At 50.3% G+C, this 25,527-nt stretch overlaps 11 protein-coding genes across 11 annotated transcripts; 6 read left to right on the top strand and 5 right to left on the bottom strand.

Moving 5' to 3' along the window:
- Positions 1–1,277: 1,277 nt before the first annotated feature.
- N7511_003068 (uncharacterized protein) lies at positions 1,278–6,971 on the top strand (the record flags this gene model as incomplete). The annotated part of the gene is made up of 11 exons (XM_057125493.1): positions 1,278–1,698; positions 1,835–3,775; positions 3,834–3,924; positions 4,462–4,553; positions 4,589–4,710; positions 4,792–4,935; positions 5,037–5,419; positions 5,511–5,715; positions 5,790–6,391; positions 6,441–6,834; positions 6,888–6,971. 11 exons carry the CDS (start codon positions 1,278–1,280, stop codon positions 6,969–6,971), a joined length of 4,479 nt encoding a protein of 1,492 aa, XP_056987652.1.
- Positions 6,972–7,712: 741 nt separating this feature from the next.
- N7511_003067 (RTA1 domain-containing protein) lies at positions 7,713–8,865 on the bottom strand (the record flags this gene model as incomplete). Its single annotated transcript, XM_057125492.1, has 4 exons — positions 7,713–7,848; positions 7,906–7,980; positions 8,034–8,542; positions 8,596–8,865. 4 exons carry the CDS (start codon positions 8,863–8,865, stop codon positions 7,713–7,715), a joined length of 990 nt encoding a protein of 329 aa, XP_056987651.1.
- A 501-nt stretch (positions 8,866–9,366) lies between these two features.
- On the top strand, positions 9,367–9,960 carry N7511_003066 (uncharacterized protein; the record flags this gene model as incomplete). The annotated part of the gene is made up of 1 exon (XM_057125491.1): positions 9,367–9,960. One exon carries the CDS (start codon positions 9,367–9,369, stop codon positions 9,958–9,960), a length of 594 nt encoding a protein of 197 aa, XP_056987650.1.
- Positions 9,961–10,558: 598 nt separating this feature from the next.
- On the bottom strand, positions 10,559–10,886 carry N7511_003065 (SUMO family protein SMT3; the record flags this gene model as incomplete). Its single annotated transcript, XM_057125490.1, has 2 exons — positions 10,559–10,618; positions 10,680–10,886. The coding sequence occupies 2 exons, from the start codon at positions 10,884–10,886 to the stop codon at positions 10,559–10,561; spliced, it is 267 nt and encodes an 88-aa protein (XP_056987649.1).
- A 397-nt stretch (positions 10,887–11,283) lies between these two features.
- Positions 11,284–11,681, top strand: N7511_003064 (uncharacterized protein; the record flags this gene model as incomplete). Its single annotated transcript, XM_057125489.1, has 2 exons — positions 11,284–11,376; positions 11,493–11,681. The coding sequence occupies 2 exons, from the start codon at positions 11,284–11,286 to the stop codon at positions 11,679–11,681; spliced, it is 282 nt and encodes a 93-aa protein (XP_056987648.1).
- A 400-nt stretch (positions 11,682–12,081) lies between these two features.
- N7511_003063 (nucleoporin Nup84/Nup107 family protein) lies at positions 12,082–15,399 on the top strand (the record flags this gene model as incomplete). Its single annotated transcript, XM_057125488.1, has 5 exons — positions 12,082–12,141; positions 12,192–12,429; positions 12,478–14,493; positions 14,545–14,857; positions 14,904–15,399. The coding sequence occupies 5 exons, from the start codon at positions 12,082–12,084 to the stop codon at positions 15,397–15,399; spliced, it is 3,123 nt and encodes a 1,040-aa protein (XP_056987647.1).
- A 287-nt stretch (positions 15,400–15,686) lies between these two features.
- On the bottom strand, positions 15,687–16,795 carry N7511_003062 (putative urea hydro-lyase/cyanamide hydratase; the record flags this gene model as incomplete). Its single annotated transcript, XM_057125487.1, has 2 exons — positions 15,687–15,892; positions 16,132–16,795. 2 exons carry the CDS (start codon positions 16,793–16,795, stop codon positions 15,687–15,689), a joined length of 870 nt encoding a protein of 289 aa, XP_056987646.1.
- Positions 16,796–17,640: 845 nt separating this feature from the next.
- On the top strand, positions 17,641–21,896 carry pmcA (putative P-type calcium ATPase; the record flags this gene model as incomplete). The annotated part of the gene is made up of 2 exons (XM_057125486.1): positions 17,641–18,245; positions 18,305–21,896. The coding sequence occupies 2 exons, from the start codon at positions 17,641–17,643 to the stop codon at positions 21,894–21,896; spliced, it is 4,197 nt and encodes a 1,398-aa protein (XP_056987645.1).
- A 552-nt stretch (positions 21,897–22,448) lies between these two features.
- Positions 22,449–23,897, top strand: N7511_003060 (uncharacterized protein; the record flags this gene model as incomplete). Its single annotated transcript, XM_057125485.1, has 2 exons — positions 22,449–22,619; positions 22,692–23,897. 2 exons carry the CDS (start codon positions 22,449–22,451, stop codon positions 23,895–23,897), a joined length of 1,377 nt encoding a protein of 458 aa, XP_056987644.1.
- A 112-nt stretch (positions 23,898–24,009) lies between these two features.
- On the bottom strand, positions 24,010–24,363 carry N7511_003059 (uncharacterized protein; the record flags this gene model as incomplete). Its single annotated transcript, XM_057125484.1, has 1 exon — positions 24,010–24,363. One exon carries the CDS (start codon positions 24,361–24,363, stop codon positions 24,010–24,012), a length of 354 nt encoding a protein of 117 aa, XP_056987643.1.
- Positions 24,364–24,461: 98 nt separating this feature from the next.
- Positions 24,462–25,076, bottom strand: N7511_003058 (uncharacterized protein; the record flags this gene model as incomplete). The annotated part of the gene is made up of 1 exon (XM_057125483.1): positions 24,462–25,076. One exon carries the CDS (start codon positions 25,074–25,076, stop codon positions 24,462–24,464), a length of 615 nt encoding a protein of 204 aa, XP_056987642.1.
- Positions 25,077–25,527: the final 451 nt, after the last annotated feature.

Genomic DNA, 25,527 nt, shown 5'->3' with positions numbered 1-25,527 from the left:
TTATGTGCATGTCTAGCCCCCGAGGCGATCCTTCGCTCGTGGGCACTTCCAGGAGAGCGCTAGTCCGTATCCCTCGAGGTTGGGGTTGCTAGTTGGACCCCATACTGTATGTATGCCAGCGTGTCTGGACTCCCTGGAAAGACATGCAGATACCGTTCAACTGTGAATATTTTTGACATCTTGTCTCTCTCCGCCCTCTGTTGCGGTTCATTCTGTGGATATGAAAATCTCCGGCGTCCTTTGTTTGTGAGCGTGATGTATTCCGTATGACCCAAGCGTGATCATGAATTCTTCTCAACAGTCCTGGATGTAGAAGTGTATTCCGTAGTGTAGGTGGCTGTGTCACGTGATGGCTCTCCCCGCGTCTCCCTTCGCCCGAAACGTCATCGGACTCTCTTCCGATCTCTTCAATCCCGAGTGAACTTCAAGGCTCAGATTGTTGGAGCCATTGTGCTATTTGTATAAAGCTATTTGGTCTCGGCATAGTGACGCTTCAACTCTGCTCACTCATCTTAGCAAAATACCCCGCCATAAGCTAATTTCGACCTTGCAGTATCCTGCAGGGTGTCAGATTAGGTGAGTGTTCGTGCGCCCCATCTCATCCCGCCCTATGGATTCCTCCCGAACCCGGGGATGCCCCAGTTTCCATTCCTTGATCTTGGGCTCTTCTTCATTTCTGGCATCTTTGGGTCTTTGGGTCCAGAGCGTCTCTCTGCGAGATACCCTGGAGTCTATTATTGCTGATCCTGATACTGATACTGAACTGATACTGATTCTGATTCTGATAGCATCTCATCAGAGCCAAGCTCATCCGGTTCTCCGGCGCTACCCTTGCGCTTGTCCACTGTCAGTACCACTCCCGATCACCGAGTGACGGCTCCTTTACTGCGAATAGTAAGTCCTTCTGTCCCTCCCCTTAGGTCCGAGATCCACTCTCCGCTGCCCATTATCATTTTCATATTTATTGGCTTTTCCTCGGGCATGACTCTGGCTCTTTCTATTTCTATTCTATTCATATTGTCTTCACATTACTCTTGTCACCCGTCCCTGGTCACTGGTCATCTTCGCTTGCACATGCAAATGCACACGCACATGACATAGTCTCAATGCCATCCTATTGCCTCCAAGACTGCCACTATTTCTACCGCACGGCTCTACGCCTCTTGTCAATTCCCACCGTTCTTGCTAGTCACTACGCCTAGTCTAGCTAGCTCTATCTAGCCTCTCTCACTTATTTTCTCACATTTCCATCTTACTCGAAAGACGCATCTAACAACATGTCTTATTCACAAACAGCTGTTCGCTTCTTTGAAAGGCCTAAGCCTTTGGGTGATGCCATGGACACTAACTCAAACTCAAAGATGTCCGGCTCGGACCCCCAGTCTCAGTGCAACGGCCAAACGGTCGTTAGACCGAATGTCTCGACTGAGCGTCCCTCTTCGGAGGTCGCAGAATTGCACAACCCGAAGACCCAGGGCTTGACCTTTGCAAATCAGGATTCCTTGCCTAAGCTTCCTATTCCTGATCTTGAAGATACCTGTCGCAGGCATCTTGATGCGCTGCAGGCGTTGCAGGGCCCTAGGGAGCATGAGGATACCAAGGCTGCTGTGAGGGATTTCTTGAAGAATGACGGGCCGATCTTGCAGGAGAAGTTGAAGACTTATGCTGGGTCGAAGACGAGTTACATTGAGCAATTCTGTGGGTTTTTTATGATATGGGTCGGTCTGGGATAGCTGCTGATCTTGGACAGGGTATGATTCATACTTGAATTTTGATAATCGTAAGCCGAGTGTCCTGTGTCCTTGACATGAGTATATCATCTAACGTTTCGCAGCTGTTGTTCTCAACCTCAATCCATTCTTCCTTTTGGAGGATGACCCGACGCCCGCTAGAAACCACCAGGTGACTCGTGCTGCCTCTCTGGTTATTTCAGCCTTGGCGTTTGTTCGAGCTGTGCGTCGCGAAGAGTTACCTCCTGATACTGTGCGAGGAACTCCCCTCTGCATGTATCAGTACTCTCGTCTTTTCGGAACTGCTCGTCTTCCCACGGAGAATGGCTGTGTCATTAGCCAAGATCCCTCGGCCAAACACTTGGCCATCATGTGCCGTGGCCAGTTTTACTGGTTTGATGTCTTGGATGATAAGAATGATCTGATCATGAGCGAGAAGGATATCTCACTCAACTTGCAGACCATTATTGAAGATGCTGCGCAGACCCCCATTCACCACGCAGCAAAGGGCGCTTTGGGTGTTCTCAGTACGGAAAACCGGAAGGTCTGGTCTGGGCTGCGGGATATCATGACCAAGGATCCGAGCTCCAACAACGCAGAATGCTTGAACATCGTTGATACTGCGCTCTTTGTTCTGTGCCTTGATGACACAGAGCCATCTACCACAGCTGCTCTCTGTGCCAACATGCTCTGCGGTACTAGTGAAGTCATCAAGGGCGTCCAAGTTGGAACTTGCACCAACCGGTGGTATGACAAGCTTCAAATCATAGTGTGCAAAAACGGTAGCGCGGGTATCAACTTCGAGCACACTGGTGTAGATGGACACACAGTACTGCGCTTCGCCAGTGACGTGTACACCGACACGATCCTGCGCTTCGCCAAAACCATCAACGGTCAAGCACCAAGCCTTTGGGCAACTAGCAGCCCTGACCCTGCGAAGCGTGACCCCCGCAGCTTCGGAAACGTCAGCACCACACCCCGCAAACTTGAATGGGACATGACACCCGAGTTGAATATTGCCCTCCGTTTTGCTGAATCCCATCTTTCCGACCTACTCTACCAGCACGAATTCCAAGTCCTCGACTTTGAAGGCTATGGCAAGAACTTCATAACCTCGATGGGCTTCTCACCCGATGCATTTGTCCAAATGGCCTTCCAAGCCGCCTACTACGGTCTCTACGGCCGAGTCGAGAACACTTATGAGCCTGCTATGACCAAGATGTTCCTCCACGGCCGGACAGAAGCGGTGCGAACCGTCACATCAGAATGCGTAGACTTTGTCACAGCCTTCTGGGGCGAGAACACAGCTGAACAAAAAGTCGATGCCCTCCGCTCAGCATGCCAAAAACACACACTCACCACAAAAGACTGCTCCAAAGGCCAAGGCCAGGACCGCCACCTCTATGCCCTCTATTGCCTCTGGCAACGCTCCTTCGATGAAGGTCTCTTCCCAGACGCAAGCTCGACAGGCGGCTACTCAAGCCCCGGCGAAGCCTCCTCCCCGTCAGAACTCGAGTCACCCAAACCCCTCTCCGAACCGCCCTACTCAGATGACGGCCTGTCCTCGCCAAGCGGGAGCAGCACCCGCTACCGTACAACAACCGCGCCCACGCCGGCCATCTTCAGCGATGCAGGCTGGGACAAGATCAACAACACAGTCCTCTCAACCTCGAACTGCGGAAATCCGTGCTTGCGTCACTTCGGTTTCGGTCCTACATCTGCCGACGGCTTCGGAATCGGCTATATCATCAAAGACGATTCGATCTCTTTCTGTGCTTCTTCTAAACATCGTCAGACTTCTCGTCTCATGCATACCCTTGAATCTTATCTCTTTGAGATAAGAAAGTTGTTGCGCGCCACTAGCCGCAAGACTTCGAGTCCGCGCACAAGCCGTGCTCGTGAGACCGAGGCGCTGGCGGAAGGTTTGCAGTCTGAGTCGAATCGGCGGGGCAGGATTGTTCGTCCTGGTGGTGATCGGGCTGGTGCCGATACTCCTACTTCTGCGGCAGATAGTGCGTATATGGAAGATGATGGGATGGGTGGATGTGAGTTTCCTATGTTTAGTTGTTTTTTGAGGGGTATTTTACTGACCTTTCTTGTTAGATGGTTTCTTCGATGCCGGTATGCTTCTTCATGCTTTGAAGGGTCTTAATGCCGACCGGGATCCGCGCGGTGAGAAACCGGTTCGAAGACGGTTTGTTGGAAAGAAGCTGCATCTTAATGAATATTGAAGGGGTGGATCTTCTAGTTGAAGCGACATTTGGTGCATCTATTCACGTTTTTGTTCATGTTGGACACCTTATGATTTGAAGAGATACGAAGCAGTGGAATCTACATTCAAGCCTTACTTTTCCTTGCAGATCAACTTAACCTAAATGTAATACTTATGTAGAACCAAAGCAAATACTGTCAAATATCCCCAACACCAAACGTGTCGGCAAACACAGTGGAGACTCTCCCTTAGCCGACTTAGCCGTTTTAGTCCAAATAGCCTTCTTACCTCTAAACCCCATAACTTACCCCATATCTTCCCCTCCCTCCCCTCCCCAATTGCGTACATAACCCCAACAGCTAACATTGAAATCCGGGCCTAACATCAACCCCCGTGACAATGCCTCTTCCCTCCCTGCCCAAACCCCCCACAACATTATGGCGCACACTTGTAACAAAACGAGGCTTCACCACTACCCGTCGCGTCGCAGGCTACGCGGATACATTATCCAATTTGAAGATTGGCGCACACACTAGAGTTCTATTCCAAGGTTTTACAGGTCAATTTCACATTCCATAACAATCCCGCTGTCCAACACGCGACCTACCGCAGTATGATGCTAACATATTCAACTTAAGCTATACAGGGAAACAAGCAACAGCAAATGTCAAAGAATCCCTAGAATGGGGAACCAAGATTGTCGGCGGTGTCAAGCCAGGTGTTGAAGGTGAACATTTAGGACTACCGGTGTTCCCGTCTGTGAGGGTTGTAAGTTACCGACATATGAACATGAATCTTCCAAATCCGGTAGTATAGTGTCAAATGCAAAGAGAAACTGATATCCCCTAGGCACAAGAAAAGTCCAAACCAGATGCATCCGCCATCTACGTTCCCGGCGCGCAAACAGCCCAAGCAATCGAGGAAGCCATCGAAGCTGAGATTCCCCTCGTCGTGGCTGTTGCGGAACATGTTCCCATCCATGATATTCTGCGTGTATGAATACCCCCAGTCCTTCTCTGCCATTCACTTTCCCTTTTCCCTTTCTATTTCACCTCAACCCTGTCCCCGCTCCAATCACCTACTCACTATTACAGATCCACGCAATCCTAGCCACGCAATCCAAAACCCGCCTCGTAGGCGCCAACTGCCCAGGCATCATATCAGCAACAGGAAAATGCCGCATTGGCTTCCAGCCCCTGCCCTGCTTTGCGCCGGGGAATGTCGGCATAGTGGCTAAATCGGGCACGTTGAGTTACGAGACGGTTGCTTCGACGACGCGCGCAGGCCTCGGGCAGAGTCTCTGTATTAGCATGGGCGGGGATGTACTCGCTGGGACGAATTTCGTTGACGGGCTCCGGGTTTTCGAGGACGATCCTGAGACGGAGGGCATGATTCTTGTTGGGGAGATTGGGGGCACGGCTGAGTTGGATGCTGCTGAGTGGATTCGGGAGTATCGGAGGAGGGTGAGGGATCCGAAGTATGTTTCTTTTCTTTTCTTTTCTGTTCTTCTTTCTTCCCGTTGCGGGGGTGTTGGCGTGGCATGGCTTGGTTTGCTGATTACTGGACAGGCCTATCATGGCGCTGGTTGGTGGTCGTGAGGCTCCTCCTGGGAGGATTATGGGTCATGCTGGGGCTTGGGCTGCGCCTGGTGAACCTGATGCGGAGACGAAGTATCGCGCGCTGGAGCGTGCTGGGGCTGTGATGGTTGATCATCCTGAGAAGTTTGGTGCTGGGATGAAGATGCTGTTGGAGAGACGGGCTAATCGCCCGAGTGTGAGTGTGAGTGTGGATTCATTTCTTTTCTATACTAATTTATTGGGGATCTTGATATTCTGACATATTGACAGTCAATCGCTGGAGCAGGCTCGCAAAAGCGAGGTCTGCACACTATGAGACGAGTAGCTCCAGTCTTGAGATCAATCCCTGGTCAAAAACGCAGTCTGTACATCAAGCAGTTCCAGGCTTTTGATCTCCTCGGGGAAAAGTCTGTCCTGGTCAATGACAAGGCCTCGGATTCTGATATTTCTATATCTATCACCGTCGACCGGACGGCTTTGTCTCCGTGTATTATCGCATCTTCAGCAGCCGGGTTTGACCCGGCAAACTCGCGCAAGTTTCCTTTTGCATACACCCAAGCCAACTTTCGCGACAGCTCTATCATCTCCGATGTTGCTGCATACTTGGGCCTTTCGGCTTCTGGTAATGAGAAGCTAGCCAGTTTGGTACAATCCCTTTGGGAGATCTATAAGGAGAAAGAAGCATTCGTGCTAGAGACACGGGTTGGAGTCACTGCTGATGGGACTTTGGAGGTTCACGGTGCTCGTTTTGGATTCGATGATGCAGCATATCGCAGCTCGGGACGTCAGCAGGATATTCACAAGTTGAGAAACACCTCCGAGGAAGTTCCTGAGGAAGTTGAAGCTGAGAAAGATGGAATTGTCTATGTCAAGTATGTCAGTGCGTGGTAGGCAATACTTGCAATTACTGACTGAATACAGGCTGGAAGGTGAAGGCAGCGTTGGCACACTAGGTAGGCCACCCATCACGAAGCAAAGAAGTGTCACTGGTATCCTCGTTCAATCAGCTAACAGAAACCCAGTGAACGGAGCTGGTCTCGCTATGAACACAGTGGACGCCCTTACAATCCACGGTGGCCATTGCGCCAACTTCCTTGACACGGGCGGCAAAGCAACATCCGAAACGGTAAAGTCGTCATTCCGGGTGATTTGCTCTGACACACGCGTCAAGGCGATCTTCGTCAATATCTTTGGTGGATTAACGCGCTGTGATATGATTGCGGAGGGAATCATCTTAGCGTTCCGGGATCTGAAAATGAAGGTTCCTGTTGTTGTGCGGCTGCGTGGGACGAATGAGGAATTGGGACAGAAGATGGTATGTGCTGATTCGTGGTTTTTGGCTGTCCTGTTGCTGATTGATGGTTGTAGATTGCGGAGAGTGGACTTCCTTTGCATGCTTTTGATGGGTTTGAAGAGGCTGCTAAGAAGGTTGTTGCTTTGGCTAAAGAGTGAGGGTTGCTGTTTCGAAGTCGCATATAGAGAGCTATTGGTTAGTTGTGGCATAGAAATAAGTGCGGTTGGTTCCAGATATATATCCATGTGCGTACAGAAATAAAGCAATAAGATGACTAGATTATCTAAAGCCAATTAGATACCAAAGATCACGGGGTTCAATAATATCGTAGCATTTACAACACACAGTCAATAGTATGAAAAAAGAAAAGCAATGTAGCAGTTCCGTTGATAGGTTCTGTGATATGGTGTTTGAGAACATAATGTCAAAGATGGCCCAATCTTCCATCAACCAGCCAAGTGGTCGAGCAGTAACTCGGTCATTCAATCTTCCTTGGTCTAGTGGTGATGATTTCCGCTTGTCATTAATACCGATAAGCGCGGGAGACCGGGGTTCGATTCCCCGAGGGAGAGTTTCTTTTTTGCACTTGTTTTTTTTTGCCCCGATAGAAAGTGCATGGTTAATTGCTGTTATTATTAGTTAACTAGTAATAACTAGTTACTACACTACTTCTTCATTACTCGTCTCTTTCTTCCTCATCAGCCGAGAAAGGATACAATACCGTTCCACCACATATAACATTGAAGTCTCAGAGCGAAGAACTTAATAAGCTATATTTTAGTTCAAGCCCTGGAGGTTAGTTATACATTGCTTTCGCCCTACGATGGCCTCGCAATGTACGTATTCTACCTATTATCATGTGCCCATCATTCATCAAGCCAAATCCCACAAAGCAGTCATCAAACAAATTCCTTCTCCCTATATTGTATTCCCTTCAGATCCACCATAGATTCTTCGTCGTGGTCCCTGCGCATCTCCTTGAAAAGATACCCAGGATGTGCAATACAAAGTGCAACCACAGCAGCAACACACATACTAGAGTCCATTATGTTAGTATATTCTTCAAACCACATTAGATAAGTCTTGACCCACGCAGACTCAAAAAGAGTAAAACTAAACTCGTCCTGCATGATCTTATTCCTCCACCCATCGGACATCTCCACAATACTGCAGAAGAATTAGTACGCATGATCTACGACAAGACATAGCAAGAGACTAACCGGTAAATACACCGAACATAGGTGGTAGAGAATGCAATAGCAATACCCCAGAAGAACGACCAGAACTTCGAGCTCTTCCAGACCCTCTGAGCCTCAAACGTCAACGTTTCTTTCGGAGCACTTCTGATCCGCCAGAGAAATTGAGCTGACATCATTGCAAAGACCGTCAAGGTGACAACCTGCCAGACAATCCCAGCCATCATGATATGGCTGCCCATGTCAATCATCTTAGTTGTCTTTGCGGTAGCCGAGATGCCGCCGCCGGCACCTTGGAGAGTCAGAGAGACAATATCGCAAGTGACGAAGATATAGGGATACAGTTTGGATTGTATCAGCGAATATTGCGGTCCCAATACATTTACTTCATGCTTCAGCGTGAGGTACATAGCCGCAGACCAGAAAGCCGGCGCGAGAGTCAACGTCACAATCTGCGTTTGAAACCCGATTGACGAGTATGGATTCTGATTGAGAAGTATTCGACCGAAATAACCTGCTTGCTTGGTGAGTCCCTGGTTCCATCGCCCACCGTCACACATGGGAATGAGATTAGCGCACCAATTACTTCCGTCAAAGCCCCGAGAATGACACAAATACTAAATGACCACAGACGCCATCTGAACATTTGAACCAACTGGACCAGACAGCAGATGGCGAATATGACAGCGAATTCGACGGTCGTGGAATAATCCGGTGCATATCCGTAGATGGTTCCTCCCAGCGGACATTCTGGCGTCACCTCTTTGCAGGTGTGAGCTGCAGCACGAGTAGCCAACATGGCTTTGAGGTAGGGGAAAGTCACGCTCCCAACCGGTAGGGGGTACACCTCGGCCATTTTGATTCTGCTCTACATAGAGGACGGTGTAGATCCTTTAAAGAAAAACGACAGAGACTACGAGTAAGAAACAGATTGCGTTTCATACTTATGGAAGTGGGATCAAGCCCTTTGAAAGAAACTTCGCTAATTAGGGACAGGGCGAATAAAAGCCTGCCTGAAACTCGAGCAAGGATCACCACACCCTTGACAACAAGGACGGTTCAAAATCCAGGGAGATGACCTGCAGAATCCCAAATTTCAGCCTTGTTACAGGAAAAGGTGTTTCACAAGACAAAAAAGAGTTGATCCGAGGTTTACTGTTCAACCTCAGGCACCAATCCCAAAGTGGTCTAGCCCTTCTCCACGATCGGTCACTGACGCCATGTTCTATTTCGAGTTGTCTGGATCTATATATATGCGTCCATTCCCACAATTCCAGTCATATTTCCTTTCACCTCCCACTTACACCTTCACTTTTCCCCTGCTATCCCAATTTGAAAACCCATACATCCACACCCCATGTCCGATCCAAGCGCCGAGCTCCAATCCACCCTCCGCAACCTGTCCATCGGCGAAAAGGGACAAGGTCCAGAAATTGCCCGCCCAACAAAGACAATCGCCGAATCCAGCACGAAAAAGGCAGCCACCAAGAAAGCAAAACCCGTCGCAGATTCATGGGAAGACGAGGCAGATTCAGACTCAAACTCAGAACATGAACCAGAACCAGAACTGGAATCAGAAACAGCATTCCAACCCCGCAGCGAAAATGCTGTTCTCTCTCCGACTCTGAGTGCGGCAGAGGGTCCCCTCGACCCGCCGCCAACACCTATATCCCCACAAACATCGAATCCGTGGGGCGAGCCCGGTGCCAGAGCATCGTCGCCCGCATCGAGAGATGCACCTGCTCGCCGACCTGAGAAACAGACGGCTGTGGCGTCGCGGTTGATTGCTGGTGCGCTGGGGATTCGGGCGCCGAAGAGGACGGAGGAGCAGAGGGCTTATGATCGTTCTGTTAAGGAACAGGAGATTCGGCGGAAGAAGAAGGAGAAGGAGGAGGCCGCCAAGGCTCACGAGGAGAATGAGAAGGCGAAGCTGGCTGTTTGGGATAGTTAAACTGGGGTTGGCTTGGGATTGTCTTGACTATAATACATATTGGAGATTGTGCATATGGGTCTTTGTTGTTCGGGCTGGGTTGTTTATATTATTGCCTTTGGAGGCTCATTTGGCTAGTCCGTGGAGGGCATGGTGGGTATCGCTTTGATGTGTTGTGTCTGGGACCTTGGGAGCTCCATGCATAGGTAGATCTTTCTGTCCAGCTGGGCGGAGGACATAATAATTATGCTCCCATTCTCTGGAATTTGAACTCGATTGACTGATAGCTTGTTAGGTGGCGCTGAAGAATAAGCGCAGCATAGATCGTGACCCGCTAACTTTGACCAATACATCTCATACATGCTAACCTAGCAGCCTACGTGATCATTTATGCCAGGCCTGGAGGGGATTAAAACAGGGAAAGTTGCACCACAACCTGAAGATTGAGCGACTTTTGTAAATTCGTGTCTCATGAAACAAGCCATATTAACTCCCTCGCCTGGGCCATGAATGAAACTTCTATCAGAACCCGCAACAGCTCTGTCACCTCTTCCATCACGAGGGGGAACATCAGTATCAACCGCATGATAGCAACTCGAGCGTGTATAGAGCGAGACATTTAGCATCCTCCAATCTGCTCTTGGTGGACTTCCAGGGTGTCTCCATCGGCCATCTCGAGCTGTTACAGTGGTTAGTCCGTGATCCACTGCACAGCGGGTAAAATAGAAAGAAGAACATACGGTATCGGGAGAATCCTCAGGGCGGACACGGGTACCGTCAAATAGGAAACGAACGGTAGAAATCTGCTTTCCCTGGCGCTCGCAGAATGCATCCATCAGCTTCTTAAGCTGGGTGGTCCGCTTGATCTTGAAGAAGACCTCATTGTTGTTGTCCGTGACCTTGATGTTCAGGTGCTCGGTGGGTGGTGCGCTCTCCTTGTCAGACATTTTTGCTGGGGTTCGTTAGATGGCTAGCTTCGCAGATGCGACGTGGCGACAGGCTAGGAGACTCACCTTGGTGGTAATGCTCGTGGAAAGAAAATGGTGCGGGGGTTTGAAAGTGAGTTTGTCTGGAGGGTCGAAAGAAGGTTAGAAAAGATCTCAAAGGGGAAACAGATGACAAGATAAAGACAAAGAACTCACTGGATAGACTGAAGCAGTCGATACTGGCGAAGAAGATAAGCTGAGGTTGGAGAGAAGAGAGAGAGAGAGAGAGATCAGCGGCAGAATAGCGCCTCGCCCCACGGTTTTAGAGCGGTGAAACTATTTTGCCTTAGGGATTCCGCTCTCAAGCATTCATCTCCCAATATACACTTTTCTTTGAAGCTTTGCATTATGGTAAGAGATGCCACTAGGAAGTCCACCAATAGATACTGAGAAGCTGCAGGGGAACCTTAAACAAGATCTGTCTCATGACCAACCCTGTCATCCACGCGCTGTATGTCTCCTGAAGCCTTACTTTGATACCCTGGCCTTGCTAATAATACCAAGTGCGCCATTCAAGGTAACGTCAATGGCGAACCAGCTGGGGATGACGACAGTCTCTAACACAAGCTAGATTGCTTGACCAAGAATTCGTACAACGAGGACAAGTGCCAGACACAGATCGACGCCTTATACGAATGCTGCAATGCGTTTTACCAGCAACAAGGAGACCAGGCATCTACCGTCAGCTGTCCCAAGGCCAATCTGCTGCGTCTGAAGATAAGACAGCGAGCACAGGAAACAGAGAGCAAGAAATAGATCCCTGTAAACTACGATGTACATACGAATTGCCTCCACAGGCATGTCACAATTCCCTTGCGGTCTGAGTTTCCATATGGAGGAAACCAGGCTAATTGAAGAACTGCAATTGTTCTAAGACAATCTTGAGCACGCTGAGAGGCCTCAAGGACCTGAACGAAAATTGAGTTCTCGTTCCGAGACTCTAATGAAAGCCTAATGACATTTGTGGAAGAAAAAAGAAGAAGGGGAATGGAGGAGGAAAAAAATTGCTCAAATAGATTCTCTAATGGCGCTAGTCTATATTGGGTTTAGCGTGACAACGCGCCAAAGCAGACAAACACATAAGAGACAAACACCAAAGAGACAAACACACGGCATTTCCTCAAGAGCTTCTCTCTCCCTTGTCACGCCTTTCATCATGGCGCCCTTAACTCGTTCAGCTCGAACTGCTTCGTCCGGGAGTAACCTGTTCTCACAGGTATGTCGTTGAATTTTTTTTTTAACCCTCGTCCCGGCTAACCTCCCCAGGCATTGCCGCCTCCTAGGCAAAATGAGATCATGAGCGTGGAGGAGCAAGAAGATCAGAGTGAATCCTATGATGAAAACGATGGATTGGAAGATAAAGAAGCGACATCTGAAGACCAAGATGCAGATATGGACGAAGAAATGGAGAGCGTGAATGACGAAGAATCGGAGACCGGCTCTGAGGAGTCGGAGCCAGAGCCTGCGCTGCAGTCCGTTTACGAAATCCCGGGCAAGGGACAAGGTCGGTTTATGCATCAGTATTCAAATGACATGTACTGATTGACCTCAGATGCCCCACTGTTCACAGCCGCGGGCGCCCAGGAAGCACTGCATCCCCTTCGCCGAACCGCCGACCGCGTCACTCGTCAAATTGAAGCATTCGCCGATAAGCTCGATCAGTTCAAGCGCAAAAATACGACCGATGAGTTCCAGAATGTCCAGGCAGCTTACAAGCTCGTGGAGAGCTACCGTGACCTTGCGAAAAACGCCATCAAAGAAATCCAAACACAACAAACCGCCAATCGACACCGGGCGAGCTATCGCGCAAGTGATGTGAAATCACTAGAGCAAATTCAACGATTGCAACTCGAGGTTGATACCTGGCGTCTTTTGCTCAACCTGATCAGCATCGATGATCCCGCCAGTCGCGCTAGCTTCAAGGAAGGCCGCCAGACAGCTTTCCAGAATCTTCACCGCTACTCATCTGATCGCGAAGTTTGGGAGGAGTTCTTGAACGCCGATCAATATGGTCTCGAATGCGTTGTTGCCATGCGATGGCTAGAGGAGACCTCCAAGACCAGCACACAGGATTTCGACGATTTGATCGCGGAAATGGAAGCGCGCTCGGAACGCGGCCAGGGACTATGGTCACACGGTTGGCTTTACACAAAGGAGGCGATCAAGGGTCATAAGCGACTGCGCGCATGGCCACAGCCTCTTGAATCGACTGACCCTGGTATCTCCCGCTCCCTTTTGAGTACCGATGAACAAAAGCCACTGGTTACGCAACTCGACCCCGATGCTCTTACTCGACAGAAACGCGGCTTGGAAACCCAGGATGAGATCTACGAACGTGCCACCTGGCTGACTTGCTGGAAGATGCTGAGACAAGGCGAAAACTGGACAAAGATTCGTGAGTGGGCAGAGGGCCGTCTAGAAGGATGGAGGGCTGTCAGCTTGTGCGGTTCTAGCGTGGATGACAATGCTCCCAAGACGACTCGATTCCCAACCAATGATAGTCATACGCGACTGATGAACAGTCGGGCAAATGATTCATGGCGCGCCGCTTGCGCAGCCCTAACACGCAGTTCTAACACCGATGACTTCCAGCGAGCAGTCTACTCACTGCTCTCTGGCGAGACTGATGCTGCGTCCAATGTCTGCCGCAGCTGGGACGACCATCTTTACGTGTACTTCAACAGCGTTGTGCTTCGACGGTACCGGGGATTCTGCACACAGTTCCAGCGCAAACTCAGTCTCTCGCCTAGAACCACTGTAGTGTTCACACCTGAAGCCCCTGGTCATGCTGATCTCCAGAAGTTCTTTGCCTACCTCAGAGGTGTTGAACGGGTCAGCGGCGAAGCACGGAATCCATTCCGCAACATCCAAGCCGCCATTCTCAGCAAGGGCTACGACTCTTTCTTCCCGGCCCTTGCCCAAGCTGTCTCCCAGCTTAGCGCTGCCAACTACGGCAAGGCATCCGTTGTTCCAGAGCTTGCGCATAGCCCTGTGGATGAATCATTCCTTATTGCTGCCGATGATGAGGAGGCTGTCAAGATTGCTACGCATACCTACATTGTGGCTAGCTCGATGGCCTATGCTCGTGCAGACACCCATTTCTTCGAGCAGGCTTCAGTGATCATTGCTGGATACATAGCCATCCTGGAAGAAAAGTGCCTCTTCGACCTCATTCCGCTTTATGTGTCTCTTCTTCCCACTGAGATGGCAAACAAGGTCTTCTCTAAGATTCTTATCGAGATTATCGACCCCGAAGAGAAACAGCAGCAAATCAGACTCATGCGGAGATATGGAATCGACGTCGAGGCCGTTCTTGAGGTTCAATGGGAGTGGTTGAGTGCCAACGTTCCCACAATCGATCACTCCAGAGATGTAACAGGATATTCAAGAGTGGTCCGACGACCAGATGGTGTTCGGGCACTTGTTTCACCTAAGACTGATTTGATCGGAACTTCTGTCGCCGATGAAGATGAGAAAATGATTCGCTGTCTGGAATGGTTCCGTGCCGTTGACGGTCAATGGGGCAAGATTTGTGAGCTTGGCTCTTGGCTATATCGCAAGTTCTTTGGTATGTTTTGTTATTGTCTCTTTCGATTTCAAGTCACTTACAATTTTCTAGTTGCCGACAAGCTTGCCGCTGCTCGTGAGCTGAGTCTTCGTATGCGGTTGTCAGATATCTCAATTGAGAAGTTCGGCTCCGATATCATTTCGATTCCCCCGCAAGAGAACGCCATTGAAATGTCCGCGCCAACCAGCCCATCTAAGAAGAGAAACAGTCTGAGCAGTCTTCACCGACGCAGCATCTCCAATTCCAGCAACTTTGGACTGGTGGCAGCATGGTACCAGTGTCAGAGAATGTCCGATCTGGAAGTCTTGACCCTCGGATTCGATACTGTGGAACAGTTTGCTCAGATTCACGAGCAAATTTCCAAGTAAGTTTGCTCCCAATCTATCTCTTTTCATGACTAACTAGCGCAGGACCAAACGCCGACGTGACTCGGGTGCTGTTAAAGACATGACCGAAGACATGCATGAGTGTGTTGGAGCCATGGAAGAGTATCTGGGGGCAGTAGTCAACGACGACTGGCTCGTCACATCTACTGATGCCGACGAAGAAAAAGACTACGAACAGATCCGAACCACCTACCTCCCAGAACTTGTCCTTGACTACCACAACGCCATGCACTACGCCAGCCACTGCCTTGGTAGACACGAACTCCTGACCCAGTGCATGATTGTATCACTGTGGGTCGCCAACTTCAAGCACTTGACCGAGGCCTTCACCAAGTCCCGGCGCATGGCCGAGCTCGTCGATGCACTGGCATTGTCTAGTAAGGCACTGGTCAACCGGAACCTCGAATTCCAGCTGTCCAACAAAGACAAGGATACCCACTTCGAGAAAGGCCAGGAATTGAAGATCTGGGATATCGAGATCCCCAAGAAAGAAGGTGAAACCCGGCTTCACGATCTGTAGTCGACGTGAGTGCGGGTTCAATATGTTCTGTGTACATTAGCATGGGCTTGTCTTTTAACGGCAAGGGATTGATATATGGATTGGATCAATCAAACGAATGAATGGGGGGACAGGTTTTACATTTCTACACTTATGACAGTCCTGAATCTGATATCCCTTGAAAGTAACATTGTCATCAATTTGTAACAAAGTATCAAGTATCAGTATTGTCCGTCATTATAGTAGCTTCCCTGTCGATCAGTTGCAACATCACCAAACACAAACCTCAGAACCTTTCTTTTCACCGTTCACTCATAAGGCTCCATCAACTGATTGCCAAGCACCTTCTCCTCGAAGTCCTCACCCAAAGCAGTACTATGAGCCCAGGGCTTCAGCCCAATCTCTTCCTGAACAGTCGCAGCAAAGCAACCACTCCAGCGCATCCGCGGGAAATGCGCACACACATCCTTGATGGTATCAGCATGAACGAGATCCGCATAAGCCCCAGTATTATCTAGAGTCACAGACGAGACGATTAGCGTGTAGAACCAAACCAGGTGGCAAGACAACATCAAGGATAACTTAATGTACAGTACATGTACAGTACATGCACAGTAGAATATGACGTATCATCAATGGAGAAGCACATCCCGTCAGTCAACAATGCCCAAGCCATGACTTGGCCAAAGCATACAGTAAAGTCTTCAAAAAAAAGGACAAGATATACGAAGTGACAAGATTTTGTCCACTTACCAAAGATCGTCGCCAACTGCAAAAGCTGACCCACAACCGTAATGCAGCCTACATGGCACAAATCCTGATGCCGAATAATAGCTTCGGCTACACTCTCCGCCTGAGCGCGCGGCGCCGTAGAATTGCTATTCGTCGGGGTGGTCGTCGCAGCCGGGCCGCCGACATTGCTGGCACCAATGCCCAAGCCAGTCCCGGTGCCAATCTCCACCTTGTCCGCATTACCAGCACCAGCACCAGCACCAGTACATGCATGAGCTGGATTGACATTCACCTCCTGCAAGACCCGCAACGCAAGCATCCCACCGTAAAACTCAAAACTCAACTTCGTCGCATTCAGATTCTCCCTCGTCGTCCCAATATCATGCAATACACAGGCAAGGAAATACGTCTCATCGTCGAACTCCCATTCGGGGAATTGAGATGCCGGGAACCGGTATGCTTTGATGGCTAGGCCGTAGTGGTAGACCCGGAGGGAGTGGTTGTATGTTTCCTCGCGGAGATGGTGGCGCGCGTAGCTGTTGATGCGCTGGGCCAGTGGGGTGTTTGGGATTGGGGTTTTGTGGACGGGGATGGGGATTGGGGCTTGAGGGGGTTTGTTGTTGGTTAGTAGTTTGGTGGAGGATGCTGGGACGGCGGTGAGGCCGTACATGTGTTTGGGCGACATGTTGGGGATTTGGATGACTTGGATGAAGTTGTGATTTGCTTGGATTGGATCTTCTGTGGGTTTGCGTGGCTGTGTAAAAGATGGGGGGAGATGGGGGGATGATATCAGATTGGCGTAAGGTATACTTCCACAGTACGAGATGTTCCTACAGCTTGTTTCTGGCTTGGGATGTGCTGGGCAGTTTTGGAGCTTGATATCAAGCCAATCTGGACTGTTTGTCTTGCCACTGGGGCTGTTCTATTTTGCCATGGGGGTTCGGGACGTAGTTCCTTGAGGTTACATAGTAGTCAAGTCGTGAGCATCATAAGCCCAGTTAGGAGGAAACGTCACCACTGACACTGTTCGGCTAGGTGAAAAGCCTAAAGTCCGCAAGATATTCCACTAACTGACTGTAGACTTCATATAATTGACATTCAGCCGACCCGTAATTTAGTTGGCCCCTATTGGAGGCTTGGCACAGTGAGGCAGTGCAAGAGGGATTTGCCAAACAAATGAGAAAAACTCTGTAATCTAGGGATGAAAACCATCAGGTAGTGGCTCACCTAGATAGAACGGTCTTATTCATGTCGATGTTCATATAAATGTTCTAGAGTTAAACGGTAGAGCTGTAGAAGAATCGCCTCATACTGTAGCAAAGGTGCTCCGGTCTGGGGCTGTGCTGTGGAGATGCGGGAGACCAGAAGTGATGAATCTTAAGTTCGAGACCAATGTGGACCAGGGGTGTCATGTACATCTCCTTTTCTTCCTTACTTTCCTCACTCAACTCCCTTACGGCCTCTAGTTGATCCCATCTATGAGCCTATCAACTGCTCCACTGTCGCGTGAACCGCGCTCGGATTGAAATCATGTCCGATTCACTCGATGAGCCGACTCAACAGTCGGCTCCCCTACGTCGAGAGCGCGCGCCAACCATCACGATCGATACCTCGGCCGTGAACGGCCCGGATCCCTTCCAACCCCCAGCTCAAGTCGCCGGAGCGCACCCTTCCATCCAGACCTATACAGAGAATGCCCACAGCGACACAAGCGCCCTCCTAAACAACGGCGCTTCCCCAACAGAGATGCGGTCTCCAGCCTCCCTGCGCTCAAATGCCTCATCGGAAGGTCGAGATCACGAGAACCGCCCAACATCCCCCCACAACATCTCCTCGCCCAAGAAGGTGCCCGAGACACACTCGAACTTCCTCTCCGTGCCCGGAGCGCGGTCCCGAGGCAACTCCCTCGAGTCAGAGGACACAAGCCAGACATCGAGCACTTACGGCGGCGAGACATACGTGACATCCACATCGCAAGGCTCAAGGGCGGAACTGATCAAGAACCACAATGTCGATGACGAAGACGCGCTGAACCCAGACCCCGGCCGCGAATCGGAGTTTGAGGTCGAAGATAACAAGTTCGCCTTCTCGCCGGGCCAATTGAATAAGCTGCTCAATCCCAAGAGCTTCGGCGCGTTCCGGGCGCTGGGTGGCTTGCGTGGTCTGGAAAGGGGCTGCGGACTGATGTCCGCAGTGGGCTGAGTGTGGATGAATCAACCTTGGACGGCTCCATTAGCTTTGATGCCGCTGTATCACCTGAGCAGACGCCCAAGTCTGTATCATCGAACCAGTCGCCACCTGCTGCCACCGAGGGCCCGATAGTGACGACGGGCAACGAGGAGTATACCGATCGACGACGCATTTTCGGTGACAATAAGCTGCCAGAGCGGAAATTGAAGTCCATTTGGGAGCTTGCTTGGATTGCGTACAACGACAAGGTCTTGATCTTGTTGACGATTGCGGCTATTATTTCCCTTGCTGTGGGTATCCCGCAGTCGCTTCATCCAGCCAAACCGGGTGAGCCTGGTGTTGAATGGGTGGAAGGTTTGGCAATTCTGGTGGCCATTATTATCGTGGTCGTTGTCGGCGCTGCCAATGATTGGCAAAAGGAACGGCAATTTGCGAAACTCAACAAGAAGAAAGAAAACCGACAAGTCAAGGTCACCCGATCTGGCAAAATTGAAGAAGTCTCGGTCCATGATGTCTTGGTTGGCGATGTGATGCTTTTGGAACCGGGTGATATGGTCCCTGTGGACGGAATCCTGATTGAAGGCCACGACCTCAAGTGCGACGAATCCTCAGCAACCGGCGAGTCGGACGTTCTTCGAAAGACTGCCGGCGAAGAAGTCTATCGGACGATCGAGCACCATGAAGATCTGAAGAAGATGGATCCTTTTATTATCTCCGGTGCCAAGGTGTCTGAGGGCGTTGGTACCTTTTTGGTGACAGCTACTGGAACGAACTCGACTCATGGACGGACAATGATGTCCCTCCAAGAGGAGGGTGAGACCACGCCTTTGCAAACTAAGCTCAACGTGCTGGCTGAGTATATCGCCAAACTCGGTCTCGCCTCTGGTCTCTTGCTTTTCATCGTTCTCTTCATCAAATTTCTGGTCCGACTCAAGGATATCGACGGTGGTGCAGACGCCAAGGGTCAAGCCTTCTTGCAGATTTTCATTGTCGCTGTTACTATCGTCGTCGTCGCTGTGCCAGAGGGACTACCACTGGCTGTCACGCTTGCTCTCGCCTTTGCAACAACACGAATGATCAAGGACAACAATTTGGTTCGCTTTCTCAAAGCTTGTGAAACTATGGGCGGTGCCACCACGATCTGTTCTGATAAAACAGGAACTCTCACGGAAAATAAAATGACAGCAGTGGCTGCAACATTGGGTACTTCGTCACGGTTTGGAAAGTACTCTGGTGTGTCCCCCGAGGACTCCTCTGAGATTTCCGCTCAAGAATTTGTGTCTACGCTGTCTGATTCAGTTAAGGATGTTTTGCTCCAGTCGATTGTCTACAATTCCACTGCCTTTGAAGGCGAAGTTGAAGGAGTGAAGACGTTCATTGGTTCCAAGACCGAGACTGCTCTCTTGACTTTTGCCAGGGATAACCTCGGAATGGGTGTTCTCAGCGAGGCCAAAGCCAACGGCAAGATGGTACAGATGTATCCATTCGATTCTGGACGGAAATGCATGGCAGTGGTGATGCAGTTAGAGAACGGCAAATACCGAATGCTGGTCAAGGGCGCTGCTGAAATCCTGATCTCTCACTCGAGTCGCATCGTCGGTGATCCTACTGACACTCTGTCTGAGGCTCCACTCTCAGAGGAGAACAAGACTACCCTGGATACCATCATGACCAACTACGCCTCGCGCTCTCTTCGTTGCATTGCCCTCGTCTACCGTGACTTTGAGCAATGGCCACCCCGTGGAGCCCCGACCTCGGAAACCGACCGCAACCAGGCCCTCTTCGAGCCTATCTTCAAAGATATGGCAGTGCTGGGTATCTATGGTATTCAAGATCCTCTCCGAGCAGGCGTCGCCGAGGCCGTGCACACATGCCAGCGGGCTGGTGTATTTGTCCGCATGGTCACTGGTGACAATATTATGACAGCCAAGGCTATTGCCAAGGAGTGTGGTATCTACACACCTGGTGGTATCGCCATTGAAGGCCCCAAGTTCCGTAAGCTGAGCACTCGCCAAATGAATCAGATCATTCCCAGACTCCAGGTCATTGCCCGGTCCAGTCCAGAAGACAAGAAGATCTTGGTCAACCAGCTCAAGAAGCTTGGTGAGACTGTCGCTGTCACTGGTGATGGTACCAACGATGCTCAGGCTCTTAAGACTGCTGATGTCGGCTTTGCTATGGGTATCACTGGTACCGAGGTTGCCAAGGAGGCGTCTGATATTATTCTTATGGATGACAACTTTGCTTCTATCGTCAAGGCCATGGCTTGGGGTCGTACTGTTAGCGATGCTGTCAAGAAGTTCCTGCAATTCCAGATCACTGTCAACATCACTGCCGTTATCCTTACCTTCGTCTCTGCTGTTGCTAGCGATGAAGAGGATTCCGTGCTCAGTGCAGTCCAGTTGCTGTGGGTCAACTTGATTATGGATACCTTTGCTGCTCTTGCTTTGGCCACAGATCCTCCGACACCGACTGTTCTCGACCGCAGACCTGAATCGAAATCAGACCCGCTCATTACTTTGACCATGTGGAAGATGATCATCGGACAGTCCATCTACCAACTAGTTGTGACTTTCGTTCTCAACTTTGCTGGAAACAAGATTTTCTCGTGGGATGAGGACCACATGCAGACTGTGGTCTTCAACACCTTCGTCTTCATGCAGATTTTCAACCAGTACAACTCCCGTCGCATCGACAACAAACTCAATATCATGGAGCGTATTTGGAAGAACAGCTGGTTCATCGGTATCCAAATCATCATCATCGGAGGACAGGTCCTAATCATCTTCATTGGTGGCGCCGCTTTCTCTGTCAAGCGACTTGACCAAGGCTCCCAGTGGGCTGTCAGTCTCGTCCTTGGCGCAATCTCTCTCCCCATCGCCGTGATCATCCGTCTGATCCCAGACGAATTCATCAGCGGACTCATCCCCAATTTCTGGTCTCGCGACAAGGGCCCCGAGTTAGTCGTCTCCGACGAAGACCGCCAATACGAATGGAACCCAGCACTGGAAGAAATCAGGGACCAGCTCGCATTTATCAAGCGCGTCCGTGGTGGTCGTCTTCGCCACATCCGCCACAAGCTGCAACACCCACAGGAACTCCTTCCCCGATCCCGCAGTGGCTCCCGTTCCAGAGACTCTTCCCCGTCTCCCCCAACACCAAATGGTGACAACGACCATGACATCCCAACGCCGCAACCTTTGACCCCAGAGTCCCGCTCTAGACGCAACACCCGCTCTCGCTCAAACTCGACCTTCGGCCCTGCCGCTGCAATGGCCGGTATCGTCGCTGGCAGTATTGCGGGCTGGTCTCCCATCGAGCGTGGACATGGCGAGGCTGACTCTATCATGTTCCCAACTACGGGTGGTCCCCACGGTGGTTTGGACAGAGAACCTGGCATCGAAGTGCATCCCGATACTGATGCCAATGACCAACTCTTGAACGAGTACTCTGCTACGTCCAAAATCCCGCCCAGTCAGAACCCGGATCTTACTCCGTTCTTCGAACATGCGCCGCCGGAGCGTGCTCCTTCAAGCCGTGGCCGTCGCTCGCTGTCTCAGCGGTCGAGATCTAGTCACAGCCAGTCGCAGGTTTAATTGTTACCTGACTGAGCTTTACCACCCCCCTCTACCTATCTCCATCCTCAATATCTTCCCCTCTCATTCTCTCCGCCATGCCGAACTTGTAATTTTCATTCTGTCTTCTCGCTCTCATTGTTGTCGATTTTACTTGTCTTTCATTTTGGTGCACGGAAGGGCTAGGCGCAACGCTTTTGGTTGTTCAAAACTATGCATAGATACCGCTTGGGACTCTTACTATCATTTGCATGTTGGTTGGGCCTGGTTTGGCCTTTTGGTTTCTTATTTTTTTTTTTTTCACGGCGTACCATGGGTGCAACTTGGCATACTCTCTGCTTTCCTTTTTAATTGCTCAATCCAAGCTTCTCTGAATATATTTCATTATGATTCTGTTGTATTCCACGTTCCGACGGTGTCTCAGGTGGACTTGAACTTGACCGCGGCGTTCACCGCGGAGTTGTCATCCTCCGCCCCCACATATCTATAAGGGCTTCAACCTCCCCTCTTCAAGCTCTCTTCTTCCCTTCTTCACTTTTCCCGCTCGCTCAAACATTTACCGATCCCTTCATCATGGCATCTCAAGCAGAATTGCAACAATTCTATATCGGCAAGGATATACAAGATGTACCCAAACCTGCAGTAATCCTGGACGTAGCAATCATCCGCCGCCACTGCGAAGCCATGCAGCAGACAGTAAAAGCCCTGAACGTCGGCTTCAGAGCACACGTCAAAACCCACAAGGTAAAAAAACCAAAAACCCCATCCCAATATCCTTTTTTCAAACATTCAAAACCAACAACCAACAAATCCCAGACCCCCGAAATCGCCGCTCTCCAAATAAACAACGCCCCAACAGCAAACTTCATAGCCTCCACGCCGCTGGAAATCGAAACCATGATCCCACTCATGCAAACCCTCCAAAAAACAAAAGAAACGAATATCCTCTACGGCATCCCCCTAATCCCCTCTCAAATCCCCCGTCTAGCAAGAATAACAAAAGAACTATCCAAAAACAAAGGCCAAGCAACCCTCTCCCTAATGATCGACCACCCAGACCAGCTGTCCTCCCTGGAGATCCTGGCCAAGGAAACCGCCAGCCCAGTCCGCATCTTCGTCAAGGTTGACACGGGGTATCACCGGGCCGGACTGCCGCCCTCATCGCTGAACAAGAACGGCCTCCTCGAGAAGATTGTCCAGGGCGAGGAACGCGGGGTCGTGCATTTGCTCGGTCTGTACTCGCATAATAGTCTCAGCTACAATGGCTCCTCGCCGCAGGAAGCGATGAGGGCGTTGAGCACGGAGATCCGGGGGTTGAGGGACGCGCTGGCTGGGAATGCGCTTCTGTTTCCGCAGTTGGAGAAGAGGAAGCTGGTGCTGAGTGTTGGGGCGACGCCGCAGGTTGTTTCGTCGCAGAATTTGATCTTGGGGGGTGATTCTTGTGAAGAGGCTGTTGAATTGAGAGGGTTGCTTGGTGGGGATGATGTTTCTGTGGAGCTTCATGCCGGTGTTTATCCTATTTTGGATATGCAGCAGGTGTGCACGAATGCTGTTTTGGGGAGACGCGGTGTGGAGCGTGATGTTGCGCTTTCGGTTCTTGCTGAGGTTTGTTCTGTTTATAATGATGACGAGAGAGAGACTGCTGAGGTGCTGGTTGCTGCTGGCACTCTGGCGTTGGGTCGGGAGCCTTGTGCTGGGTATGAAGGGTGGGGGGTTGTTTCTTCTTGGAGGAGAGATGGGGGTGATGGGGATGCGAATGAGAGGTTGATTGTGAAGAGGATCAGCCAGGAGCATGCTATTGTTGGCTGGGAGGGTGGCTCGGGGAAGAAAAAGATTCCGCTGAGGGTTGGGCAGGTTGTTAAGATCTTTCCTAATCATGCTTGTGTTACGGGGGCTTACTATGGGTGGTATCTTGTTGTTGATTCTGATTTGGATGGGCAGGCTGCGAAGGTTGTTGATGTCTGGGTTAGGGCTAGGGGGTGTGCGATTACTGATCCGTTGTTAGACCCTAGGAGTATTTGACGTGTTGAGGCGATGTCAATACTTGTCTGACTTCCATATATTGTTCAATCTTTTTCCATCTCACTCTCTTTATCTGGAATTCTTCGCCAACTAAGCACCTATACCAGTAAAATCAATGGAAAGGACACTTCCCAGTCCGATAGTCCTTCATCTGAGCCAAATAATTTTCCAGTTCCTTTCTTCCTCTACCCTCAAGCTCCTTCGGCCCAATATCCGGAATAACATACCCAGCAGGGGAATACTTATCACCTTCATCGCCAGGAACAGGTCTCCCAAGGGCCCAGGTCAGCCACGCTGTTGGACCCCAGCGATTCCAGAGAGTCGGCTTGACATAATAAGGGGCCGCTTCCCATTTTGTGAGGAAGAAGCGCTCGTACTCGTCTGGCTCTTCAGTGAATGACTGATAGCGCAGGAAAGATGGTCTCGGAGGCATCAAGTGGCGGAGGAATAGTTTGCGGGATGTCATGAGCATTGAAAAAAGTGAGCTCCAGAATGGGGTTGGGGGGTCGTAGCTTTTGTTGGACGTGTTGTTAGGTGCTGAACAGACAGTAAAAGCATCGAAACTCACAGCATAGCTTTTCTCAGCCTCTCATCCATCATGAATGAAACAAACTGCAGTCCCACAGGATGCATGAACTTCGGGAGCATATAAAGCAAAACAGCAGTCGTCTGATCCGCAACCTCACGATTCTTAACATGAGGAAGCATACAACGAGCCTCATACTCCTCACACCACTCATCTATCTCCTCAAGCCAATGAATCCCATCTCGGAATCCACTCTTACTGCTCCCGGAAGGCAATGCGTCGTAGCTGATATCAAGAGCATCACCGGCACTCTTCCAAAAAGTGCCAATGGCACACCGTTCCATCTCACTCAACGTACGCCACTCGAACTTGGCAATGAATCGGATAGGCTGCAAAGCAAATAATCCCAGCGTGTAGAGCATATCCTCCTCGGGGATTTGGCCAGAGGCTCGATACCCGCGATGCAGGTATCTGGTACGCGCAAGACCGAGGAAAGCGCGTTTGGATGTTGGATTGTTGCCGACCATTTCTTGAACGAGGGCGCTTGTATCTGTGTAGCGCTTGAGGGATGTTTCTGGGTTGGAGAACTGGCTTGTTCTGGTTAAGAGGGCTGAGATAGTGGGGATGCCGTAGGTCTTTTTGAAAATTAGCATATTGAATATTGAATACATAGTATTATCATATTTTAATCTCAAAGATTGGGATTGGCAGTTCGTACTCTGAACAAAGCGAACTGGAGCGACTTGATGAATATGAATGGGAATTCTAGCTGGGCGACTTGTTTTTGAATTTGGAAGGCGTGTTCGTCGGTCATTTTGGACATTGAGGCGCGAGTTGGATATGGATATTGTTTTTGGAGGCTTCGTACACGTTGGTTGCGTAGGGTGTATGCTACTACTGGCCAGGCGAGGACAAGGCATACCGTATAGGTGAGCAGCTTGTGCGGGGAGATGAGAGTTCTGGCAGCCTCGGATAGAAGAGATTCCTGCGACACCGTACTGGTGTCGTTCAGGGAGTAGTCCATGTTGAATACAGCAGAAGTTTGCAGAACAGACCTGTGCCAGTTGTCCCCCGAGTCGAGGATGAGGAAACAATTGAAATCGA

The sequence above is a fragment of the Penicillium nucicola genome (assembly GCF_028828085.1).
Source record: "Penicillium nucicola strain IBT 29836 chromosome Unknown utg000002l, whole genome shotgun sequence".
Classification (NCBI taxonomy): domain Eukaryota; kingdom Fungi; phylum Ascomycota; class Eurotiomycetes; order Eurotiales; family Aspergillaceae; genus Penicillium; species Penicillium nucicola.
Note: the sequence above shows the minus strand (reverse complement) of the source record. Positions and strands in the feature narration are given on the sequence as shown.